The 11,417-nt window shown below is 57.2% G+C and overlaps 3 protein-coding genes across 3 annotated transcripts; all 3 read left to right on the forward strand.

Moving 5' to 3' along the window:
- Positions 1-123: 123 nt before the first annotated feature.
- On the forward strand, positions 124-3,653 carry KVR01_001688 (uncharacterized protein). Its single transcript, XM_044781947.1, has 7 exons — positions 124-917; positions 1,029-1,108; positions 1,163-1,710; positions 1,782-2,196; positions 2,274-2,423; positions 2,527-3,221; positions 3,326-3,653. The coding sequence occupies exons 1-7, from the start codon at positions 837-839 to the stop codon at positions 3,463-3,465; spliced, it is 2,109 nt and encodes a 702-aa protein (XP_044649643.1). The 5' UTR covers positions 124-836; the 3' UTR covers positions 3,466-3,653.
- A 969-nt stretch (positions 3,654-4,622) lies between these two features.
- KVR01_001633 (uncharacterized protein) lies at positions 4,623-7,380 on the forward strand. The gene is made up of 2 exons (XM_044795079.1): positions 4,623-5,847; positions 5,904-7,380. Exons 1-2 carry the CDS (start codon positions 5,238-5,240, stop codon positions 6,830-6,832), a joined length of 1,539 nt encoding a protein of 512 aa, XP_044649588.1. The 5' UTR covers positions 4,623-5,237; the 3' UTR covers positions 6,833-7,380.
- A 295-nt stretch (positions 7,381-7,675) lies between these two features.
- Positions 7,676-10,562, forward strand: KVR01_001645 (uncharacterized protein). Its single transcript, XM_044791601.1, has one exon. It carries the CDS (start codon positions 7,907-7,909, stop codon positions 10,316-10,318), a length of 2,412 nt encoding a protein of 803 aa, XP_044649600.1. The 5' UTR covers positions 7,676-7,906; the 3' UTR covers positions 10,319-10,562.
- Positions 10,563-11,417: the final 855 nt, after the last annotated feature.

An 11,417-nucleotide genomic window follows, 5' to 3' on the forward strand; every position in this document is an offset into this window, starting at 1 on the left:
GTCTGCCCTACGGAAGGAGTTCCTTGTGGGCGGGCGTGGTAATGAGTTGATCTGCATCTGTCGCGTGGCATCTGTGCCGTGGAAATGGGGGTGGGAAGGGGGTCCAAGACGGCGATGAGATGAGCCGGGGGTGACTATGACAATTCGGGTCGATGTGCCCGGGTCCCGGTACCGTAGCCCTGGACGCTTCGTAGGGGGGTGCCATTTGCTGGAGCAGCGAAACATATTCTCTCTGCAGAAGCAAGCTGCGACATACCAAGGTAGCTGGTCTGGAAGGGCCAGTCACCGACGTCGTAGAAGGGAAGGGAATGATGCTGCTTACGGCCTGGACTTGGACGCGGTGCCCTGACCTATCACAGAACATCAATGATGCGCCTCAGCTGAGGCTCTACTCTAATCAAAGTACCCATGAGCTAATTATGGATGCTGTTCTAGGATAAAGGCCCTCGTGGCTCTCGGAATTCTGTGTTCTGATGTCAGAAGTGTATCACGTCTCCCCTCCCTGTTCTCGGGACATGAAGCAGTGTGTTTCCGTTATTCTTTTATGCGTCTTTCCGAAAAAGTCTTTTAGGGCTACGATAGATCTTGCTCACCTTCACCCTGACTGGAAAGTCACAGGCAGGCAGCCCCCAGGGGGAGAAAGCCAATCAGGCTGTATTTTTCTACAACAAACCTTGGGACCCGGCCTCAACCGAACCCCTGCCGATCGATATACTTCCTGCAGTACACCGCTGTCACAAGTGATTCTGAACGAACGGGCCGGCTCAACAGTTTGAGTCTTGAGTCACGAGAATCTCTAGCTACCAGATGGGCAGTCTTGAGCTGCATATCGCACGATGTCCGACTCTGCATCACGTTCACAGCGCTCCGAGAGAACCCCTACCTCGTGCGGAGAATGCAGGAGGCGGAAACAAAGAGTACGTTGTTGGCATTCCAAGCTTGCCGGATTGGTGGTGGCCAAGGACACCGAGTTTGCTGCCAATCTTGTTCTGCTGCCGAAACCTAATCGATGACTTACACGGAACCAGTGCAACCAAGCACAGCCATGTGGGAATTGTGCACGGAGGTACCCACCACCTGTCTGTGAATACAAGACACAAAATCAGAGGTGTGCTTCACCTGTGCCACTTCCAGAGACCTACACGACCTAACAGACGGCCAGGAACGGCGATGGAACGCGGCCGTCATGCCAGACCTTAGTATCGAGCCCTACTCTCGTGCCACCTCCATTCTCTGGCGATGAGAATGTTGCCCTAGATGGTGTTGACCAGCCTCTCTTACCGCCGAGAACGGCCTTTTCCGTACACCACAAGCCCTGGTCTCCTGCCACACAAAGCCCGGTTTACTGGCCCAGCGTGGGATTCAACACACAATATCAGCTTCAAGCCCCGGTAAGTTTGAACAGTCCAAGACAGGCCATCTGGGAGACCGTATCCCCGGAGGCCGGGGCCCAGTTGGCAGCCACCGTGTGTAGCTTCGACTGTGAGGTCCACACTGAAGCCTATCACGATGCTCTGGTGCTGTTGAAAAGAAGGAACCACTTGCCCTCTCAGTTCATACACGGATGGCAGTCCACCAGGACGGATGAGATCATGTCTTGGTTCGTACAGCAAGACCACGCCTCGTCCTCATCATTGCTTGTCTATGCAGATGGTCAGGTGCATCAGCCCGCTATACCAACGAGACAGGACGGGGAGATGCTGCGTGTCTGTAAGTGATCCCCTACAGGCTCACCAAAATTATAAGGGAAAGCACACAGACTAAGAGCATTGGCCACAAAGTTGTCAACCTCATTTCTCGCTTCAAAGCATCCCTTGACGGCGAACCTGACCCGGCGTCGAACCCGTACACAAAATACTACGTCCCCTTCTGTCTGCACAACCCGATGCTTGCCCAGATCGCCATCTACACGGCCGCATGCTTCCTCAACTATACTTGTCCCAGTGTGGTCGATGACACGACGGCGATGACACGCAAGGGCGACGCCATCTGCATGCTCGAGACGCATCTTCGCACCACGGGCCCTACGACAGATGAGGCCATCGCGGGTGTGATGCAGCTGATACTGAACGAGTGGTACTGGGGTGGTAAGAAGGAGCTCGAGGCCCACCTCGGCGGGCTTCGCGAGATGGTTAGATCAAGGGGTGGCCTTGCGAACTTGGGCCTCGGAGGTTTGCTGGCCAAGTTGATAATCATGTATCGTCCCCCCCCCCCCCAACGCACAAAAAGGGACTAGACCTTAAATCTCTGCTATGCTAATTCTCAAATTTTAGGACTGACATAACAATTGCACTGTCTCTCGAGATCGAACCACATCTGCAAGGGGAATTGCCTTTCGAGTCTCGCGAGACTACAAGCATCCCGTTCCGTGTCTTCCTTAATACTCCTCTCGTCTCACCTCTTGTTGCTTTCAAGACGTGCGCGTAAGCACCAGACATCTCCTTTCACGGTTTTCATGTCTACATTGGATCTCTATCAGCGCCCATCAACCTATTCTCAGTTGGAACGTGATTAACAACCTACTAGGGAGCCGCTGAAGCTGCACGATGCCACCGCCCAGATCCTGGATGACATGAGATTCCTCATCGGCCTCGTCCTATCCCTGCCCACGGATTGCTCCCAGAAGGACCTGAAAAAGTTACAAACGACCTCGACCTGGATCTATGACCGCATCTCAGATCTGCCGGAAGAAGCCGGGGCAGTACCGCAACACAGAGGCTCTGACGGACTTGCACCAAGCGCCACAGCAGCGTTCGGATTACACCAGACAGTCGGTCGGGCGTCGTCAGCAGCGAGTCTGCGGGTAGTACCCGAGCAGCGTCATGGGCCTGGTTTCCCGCACGGCCAAGAGCAGCGGTCTCCCCTACATCATAAGGTCCTCATCCAGCCAAGTGTGGTAGCAGATCATGACGCTGCCCGCGCGCCGCAGCCGGTATCGCCTGGTCTAGAAGACACAGCGGCAGTCCCGGCAATCACCCCGGATGTAGTATACAAGGTCGTCCGCCAGGCAGCCCTGATCTACGCACGTGCGATCATGCTGCGCAGACCGCTGCGGGACCCGAGGGTCTGTAGCCCCGAGGACTTCCTCAAGCTGTGGACGACGATGTGGCGTGTCCCGCTCCGGACGTGGAAGGGGCTGCTCGGGGTCTTTGTGTGGGTCGTGCTGTGCGTCACGCCCGCGTCGAGAGGCACGCCGCACGAGCAGTTCGTTGGCAACTGTCGTCAGTATCACTTTTCTCCTCTTTCGGACCCCCGTCCTTCATGTTTCCGCATATTCCAGAAGGCAAAACTTCAGGATAGGCAGCAGGACTAACGTCACCGCCAGTCGAGGTCGGGCTGGTACAGATGGGCCTCGAGAGCTGGGAGGTTGCGGAGAAGGGGATGTCCGGAGCGCTGCGGCTGACGAGGTGGCTGGCTTGTCGCCAGGGGCTCTTGGATGGTGATGGTGATGGGAATGTGGGGTAGAGCGTTCGATAATGTCGACTTCAATGTTTTCAATCTAGAGGTGATAAGACATCCATGGATGTCTTTGGGGAACAGGTGGTTGTGACGTCTCGTGGACATCTCGTGACTATTGTTGTACAATACTGTTTACTACCAGTTGAGACTATTTACTGGTGATTCTCACCAGACAATTGACTTCTTCATGCTTCAATCCTAGGCCACCTGGGCAAGGTGCCTCTTCATTCTACAAGCAATCCCTACCAAAACCGAAACCAAATTGTTTCCAGTACTGTCTTTGCTACTTCAAGAGAAAGCATAACCACAAAACTGGCATGCATAGTTCGCACTTTACGAGGGCTCTGGGCTATTGTGATGCCTGGGGTGGCATGGGCCTTTCGTCTGGATGCCAGAGATGAGTTCAAATGTTGTCTTTTAGTTTTGCTGGGGCCCACGGCCACTGCCTCCTGAAACCAGAAATCTGTGGTCTGCTCCCATCAATATTTAGTTTCAAAAGAGCTCCAAGGTTCACTAAGTACCTACTTAGCAGGTAGCTTGTCGAGGCTTGGAAATTTGGAGAGGTCGTTGGCACTTACTAGAACTCGTAAACAGGGGAATCAAGTGGCATCATACAAATGTACCTAGGTATACTTAGAACCCAGCATATTACCAGAAGACTTGATCGCAACCAACAGTCTCTTCCCAATGTCAGAGAGCAAAGAAAGAGTAGTATCAAATAGCGCATGGGGACCCACATTTCCCAGGTCTGGGTTACAGTCCACCTACTTACCTAGGTACTTAAGTACTTGGGTACCTAGGCAAGTAGCTTCCCATATAAGCTCGACGTCATCAATGTGTGGGATAATATAGGGCAATCCGTAGGTGCAACGGGCAGCCCACCCTCCTCCCGACCAGGAACTCGAAAAAGGCAAGGACTAGCAAACGAGCCTCATTTTCGTCCCATGTTGGCCCTTCTGCAGCCCTCCATCGCCCTGGCCCGGTATCCAAACCCAATCTCGCCCAGGTGCCGAGGATGCGAGGTTGGCGCGCAGGTGATGAGTCGGCATGGCCCAGCTGAGGCGTCCACCCCCAGAGTTTCTGACTCTGTGCCGTGCATCTGCGTAAGATGCTAAACCATTGAGCGCCAGCCGCCACAGGCTTGCAAGGAGAGAGCGGCGGCGCCGGCGCCGGCGCCGGTCTAGGAGGCATTAGTGCGCATGCGCCGGCACCGGGCTCAAGGGCTACCGCTTGTCGGATCTCTGGCCGTTATGTGATGCATTCGACAAATGCCGCGGCCCTACTCCGTACTCAATGCATGCCTACTATCTATCTACTGTATCTCCCCCTCATTTTCACGGTGCCTAGCTTTCCCATCACTGGCCAGCCGCCTGGTGCATCTTCGGGTCTGGCGCACCTGGGCAGCAGGACCCGTCTATAGGCGGGTGTTTGGACTCTCTTATCTTGCCTGTTGGCCTGCTCGTCAGCCGGTGATGCCATGATTGCCAGGTGCCTGCATGGGCGCCGCTCGTCACTGACAACGACCAATTCGGTCATCAGACAAGATCTTATTTCAGTTCTTCTCCCGGATTCACCCGGTCTTGGGAGACTCATTACACTCGTCCACTTCCCGTCTCACGGTTCGTGTGCTTAGAAAACAGCGCTGTCTCACGACTCGGGAGCTTACAACCTCCCTCCGCCGCCCTCCAGGCCCACCTCCCTGGGATTCAGGAAGCCCAATTTGACGGACCAAATCTGCAGGGCGCTTCAGAGGCACCCTCGGAGAGTGTTGTTACGATATGCCGAGTGGGTCATCTTCTGAGACGGTGACACCAACCGAGAGTCTCCCTACTGAGACATCGGCGCTCCTCCCCAAGCCGTCGTCCACTGATCCGTCAGACTCTGATGTCGCCGCCGAGACGGTCAAATCCGGCCTCCCTCCGTGGAGGTCATGGCTGGCCGAGATATGGCTGCTCACCAAGGCGTCGATCCCGGTGATTCTGGCGTACACGCTGCAGAACTCGCTACAGACCGTTTCCGTCCTCATTGTCGGTCGCCTGTCCCCAGAGGCACTGGCCACGGCTGCCTTCTCCTACATGTTTGCCATGTCAACGGCGTGGCTCATAGCGCTAGGCGGGACAACGGCGCTGGACACCCTGGCGTCGAGCAGCTTCACTGGGTCCACTAACAAGCACGACCTGGGGGTGCTTTTGCAGAGGGGTCTCTTCGTGCTGTCGCTGTTCTACGTCGTCGTGGCGATAATATGGTCCTTCTCCGAGCACATATTCCGTTCATTGGGACAAGAGGAGTATATATGCGTCCAGAGTGCCATGTTCCTGCGCTGCTTAATCCCGGGTGGGCTGGGGTATGTGTGGTTCGAGTCAATGAAGAAATACCTTCAGGCCCAAGGTGAGCCAACCCTCCCGCCTTTGAAGCCAGTGCCGCGTGGAGGCTAATTGGTCCAGAAATATACCGGCCTGGCACTTATGTGCTGCTCATCACCTCCCCTCTCAACGCGTTGCTGAACTACCTCTTCATCCACGTCTTCGGCATTGGCCTCTACGGCGCGCCCATAGCCACAGGCATATCCTACTGGCTGTCTTTTCTCCTCCTCGTCGCCTACACCGCCTTCATCAAGGGCCACGAATGCTGGGGCGGCCTCGCGCCGAAGAAGGCCCTCCGACACCTAGGTCCGTTCGCACGCCTGGCGCTCCTGGGCGTGGTCCACGTCGGCACGGAGTGGTGGGCGTTCGAGATCGTCGCCCTCGCCGCCGGTAGGCTGGGGACCATCCCGCTGGCAGCCCAGAGCGTGATCATGACCGCGGACCAGGTCATCAACACGGTGCCGTTCGGGCTCGGGGTCGCTGCCTCGGCGCGAATCGGAAACCTCCTCGGGGCTCAGCGACCGCGGGAGACCCGGCGTGCCGCCCACTGCGCTGCGGTGCTTAGCACGGTGATGGGCGCGCTGATCCTCGCCGTACTGATGGGGACCAAGGATGTCTTCGGCCGGCTGTTCAACGATGACGACAGGGTCGTTGAGCTGGTCTCCAAGGTTATGCCTTTTGTGGCCCTGTTCCAGATCGCAGATGGGTTGAACGGCTCGTGTGGTGGGGTCCTCAGGGGCATGGGGCGCCAGTGGGTTGGCGCGGTGGTCAACATTGTGAGTTATTACTGCGGAGCGCTTCCGGGTGGGATATATCTTGCCTTCCACGGCTGGGGGCTCTCAGGCCTCTGGGTGGGGCAATGCGTTGCATTATACCTCGTGGGCATATTAGAGTGGGTGATTGTTGGCCTGAGCAACTGGGAGAAGGAGGTCAAGAGAGCCAGTGACAGGTTAGAGGCCGGCGGAATGGGTGCTCGTGGAGGTCAAGGCGAGGAAGATGGTGAGCTCTGAGCTGCGTGGGAGAACACCACAAAGACGACAATTCTCCTCCATCATTTGATCGCAACTTGGAGGGTTTGACCGAGGACAGAAAAAATCGAAAGGAGAAAAAGTAAAGGTTCCACAGCACGTATGTATCTATGTAGAAAGCTGAATAGAAAAATATATCAAACCAGCTAGCAACATGGAAGAAGGGGGAGGGGGGTCGCGGAGTCCCTTGTCCACGACTTGAGCCTTATTGGCGACTAACCCACCTGTAGACCGTTCATGTGGCGGCCTCCCCCTTTCAGAAACAACTCGTGTATTTCTTCCAAATGTTTCTGCTCTCTCTCGGCTTTTCCACCGGCGCAGGTCATTCGATGTGTTTGAACACTGTTGTGACCCTCGATGACCGAGACATGGGCCCATCGGTACGGTGCCACGGCAATGCATTGGATGCGCGCGCGCGCGCGCGTGTGTGTGTGTGTGTGTGTGTGTATGTGTACGCAGTGCCAGGTATTACCAAGAGATCTGACTACTGCACGGAATCGAGATGATGCTGAGTCTGCTCTGAGGTCAACCGGGGGTGGGGGTGACAAGTGAAGCAAGCAACGTTGGAAGTGGCTTGTGCGAGCCGGTCACTAGGTACCTACTTACCTAGGTAGGTACCTACGGATAGTATGTACAATCTTGGCAGCCGAATGCGTGCACCTAATACTCAAGTACTCGGACGTCAAGCGGGGGCCAAGGGGATGGATTCTGGACCGCCTATGATGGAGACCCCTGTCAGGGGTGACGACATTAGCTATACCCTACTGGTTCACAGTCTGTTTGTCTAGCCTGCACGACGACATTTCATGGCTGAAGCTGGAACATGTTGGACCTCTCAATTTCTCCTCCCCCAGATGGATGCGCCAGTCCCGAGCCGACCGCTGCTGCTTTTGTGGTAGAGCCTGCAGTGCAGTGCAGTGCACACCAGACCAGACCAGACCAGACCCTGAGCTCTGGGAGCTTCGTCTCCTGTTCCCCAGCCAGACCAGCCCGCCCTCACATCTCGCTCGACCACGGCCCGCCGGGTGAGCCGTCACCCACCTGCACCCTGCCCACATGGCGACCTCGACAGCTGCAGATTCGCCCGCAGCCATAGTGCCTGCCCGGGTCGGCTTCCTGGCCATCTTCAACCCCAGCCTGGGCAACACGGACGAGACACTGGACGACCAGATCGTCTACTACTCATCCGTCGACACCCAGACTCAGAAACGGAAACGTCATCGCAAGGCACGCCCCACCGAAAATGTGTCCCAGGCGGAGCGCAACGAGAGGCTGAGGCAGATTGGTCTCGCCCAGGGCATGGTGAGCTTCAGCAAGGACTTCTCAGACAACCAGGCCGTCGACTCGATCGAGACCGAGAAGACCCGGGTCGTCCTGCACGAGCTGGAGCCTGGCTGGTGGGTTCTTGCCAGCATTGACCTGACCCGCCTGCCGCTCCCGCCACCCACGTCTTCGAAAAAGCCAGGCGGCCCTGCAGCTTCAGCCGACGACAAGCACGAGCACTCGTCGCGGGAGGTCAAGCCTGCCGCCCTTCTCCTCCAGGACTTGCTCAAGGCGCACGCCGTCTTCCTGCTCCACCATGACTCGTCCTTGAGCTCATTGTTCATGAGGATCAAGCGGGCCAGGTTTACGACCACTCTGGCGCGGTATTGGGACCTGTTCCTCTCCACATGGGACGTCCTGCTCCACGGAAATCCCGTGCGAAACATCTTTGGCGGCATCAAAATTGCCGCCAGTGGTGAGTTGGGGATAGGCGTCGGCGAGGAAGAGCGCGGAAGCGGCGAGCGAGAGGTCCTTGAGGGTTTTGCCGAGAGGACCGAAGGCCTGGTCGACATCATTGTGTCCAAGTTTGGCGACGATAAGCCGGACGAGTCTTCTAAATCCTGGGAGAGGCCGAGACAGGGCCAGCAAGCCCACGCGCAGTGGCTGGGAACCGGCAACGAGCCTGGAGCCGAGGACGGCGCAGTGTTTTTAGGAGTGGGAGCCCTGTCTCGAAAATCCGTAGCCGACATCACACACTGGGTCGAGGACATCTATGTCTGGGGCGAGGATGCGTACGGTGTTACCGACAGCCCAAAAGCCACCCGCCAGACAAGGAGAGAGTCCCGGGCGGCGGGAGAACGTCCGGGGAAGGCTGATCCAGGGGGAGTCCCCATGCAGCCACCTCCCAGTCTCATAGGCCCCAAGCGGGCATCAAAGCCTTCCGCCTCTACACCTCCCCCTCAACAGCGTGATAGGCCGGCGGCCCCCAAGTCGAGTCAAGAGCCCCCGTCTAACTCGGGCGAGGCGGACTCCGGCGGACTCGAGAAATACATGGACTACTTGAAGCTGGGCTATGGGAAGTATTGGAGCCTCGGAGGAGACTCTGAGCCCAAGGATGAGACTGCGGACAGCCCGACATCACCGAGAAGGCCTTCCATCAAGGGTGATGATTCTGTCGGGCATTTCCTGATTGGCCTAACAGGCGAGGTCGAGGAGGGGTGGGTCGACGATCCCGAGGACAGGCGGTTTGGGGAGCATGTTTGGGACGAGAACACGAACCCGCGGACGGTCCTGCGGACGGTCACCGTGGAACTGGAGACTGACGTCTCGGAAAAGTCAGAAGTACAGATGACAAAGGCCCTCGGCAGCCATGATACCGAACTCAACTCTTCAAATGTGATGACTGGCTCAGCATTTGACAGCCAGGACAGGAACAAGACACACAAGCTCCGCGTAGTGGTATATGTCATCAGGCCGTTCATCTTCACATTCTTATTCGAGCTCCGGACCGGGTCCCTGGCGTTCGAGGGCCTCTACCGCTCCTTGCACCACCAGATCGCCCCACTGCGCAAGTCCCTGGGTAATTCCACGGCTTACAGGCCGGAAAGGCCCGATGTAGGCAGCGCGTCCGCAGCGATCTACGATCTGGTGTGGGACCCCAAAGAGAGGACAGTGCATTCTACGATCCCCAACATTCCCGAGGCGGCGGACTTGTACAGCAGCGAACCGCCCTGGTCGCGTGTCGAAGCGCTGAACACCCACATGCAAGTCCTGAACCTGTACAAGGCAACGAGGGCCGACCCGTCCGAGCTGGAGCGGACGTGCAAAACGAGCCGCGGATGGTGGATTGTCTGGAGCAGGATCCTACAACCGGAGGCGGACGCGGCGCGTGGGTCGGTCGATTCCGACGAGCTGTCTTCCGGAGACTCGGGCAGCAAGCACGATGAGGCGGGTGAGGCGGGCAGCGACGAGGCGACACACTCCTCGTCCCAGACCTCGACTGTCAAGGCGGCACCTTCCATGTCTGTCATCAAGGAGATCTTCCTCATCCGCAAGGCCAGCGACCACAGCGGGCATGGTAGGAGTGTGAGTCTCACGAGGGCCGGGGGTGGTGTGGGCTGGGCCGATGGGGCGAGCCGGCTGGCGCAGGGGATCGGTGTCGACACCAGGAAGTACATTGAAGGTTTACTTAGCATGAATCGGTAAACGGGAGGATGGAAACTTCTGAGGGGCCTGATTGGTGTTGCGGCGGCCGACGAGCTACGTTTACGAACCTTGTCCACTGAGGAGTTCGGCAGCATAGGCACATACCCAACGATGGCGGTGCGGCGGGAAGGGGGCTGTACCGGTGACGAGAATATGTGTGTGTGTGTGTATGTGTGCTCACATTGTTTTAGCAGTATCTGGGCAATCATCACGTATACGAATAATCAGCAGGACATTGCACGTCAGACCGGAGTGGACTCGACATCATCTCGCAGTGATGTTCAAGATGGCAACATGCCTTACATATGTCCGTACAATCCATGGATGGCAGCGCGGGCTTGAAAGCCTCCCCCCGACCGGGCCGGAGCTACTGGGCTGACGCAGTGTCAAAGCAGTGCGCAACACGTAGATCAGCAACAACCTCGCTGAACCAATTCAAACCCCTACGCTGACGTGTCGTCCCAGGGTAGGAGGGGGGGGGATGATGTTGCGGCCTGTCGAGACAACTGACAGGCCCAACAGGACGACCAGCTTGGAGAGTCTACTCGGTTTTTGTTAGTCGGCACGGGCCGAGAGAAGAAAGATGCGGGGGCGGGTGACAGATCAGTTGATCGCTCGTCCAACTGACGACGGCATCTGCCTGAGCCAACAAGAGCCCTCCCCGGGCCCGTCGAAGCCGCCGAGGGGTGGTCGATGGCCAGGTGGTGAGGGCCTGACTGGAGCTTAGGAGCCCGACGATCCAGCGAGGGGCCCGAAGTGCTCGATGTGCCGGTTGGTGTCGGGTGATGGAAAAGGAGGCGTGGTTATGCACAGCCCGTAGGCGGCACGACAGCACGACGCGCAGCCTGGCCAACGATGATTCAAAGTCCACTCGCCACGGCGGTTTGCGATGTATTGGGTCGGCTTTGCCCAGCGTTGATACTGTGGTATTCGTGTAGGATGCAAACCTGCAGGCCGGCTGCGACGGATATTTGGGTTTGGATCGGGTTCACGGTACTCACTGGCAGTGCGGAGAGACAACGTATATATGTGCATGTGTACTTAATCAAGTATTTGTGAGGTATATATGTTGCCGCACAGCTCAACCATGGCCTTCATG

The sequence above is a fragment of the Diaporthe batatas genome (assembly GCF_019321695.1).
Source record: "Diaporthe batatas strain CRI 302-4 chromosome Unknown Contig00002, whole genome shotgun sequence".
NCBI lineage: Eukaryota > Fungi > Ascomycota > Sordariomycetes > Diaporthales > Diaporthaceae > Diaporthe > Diaporthe batatas.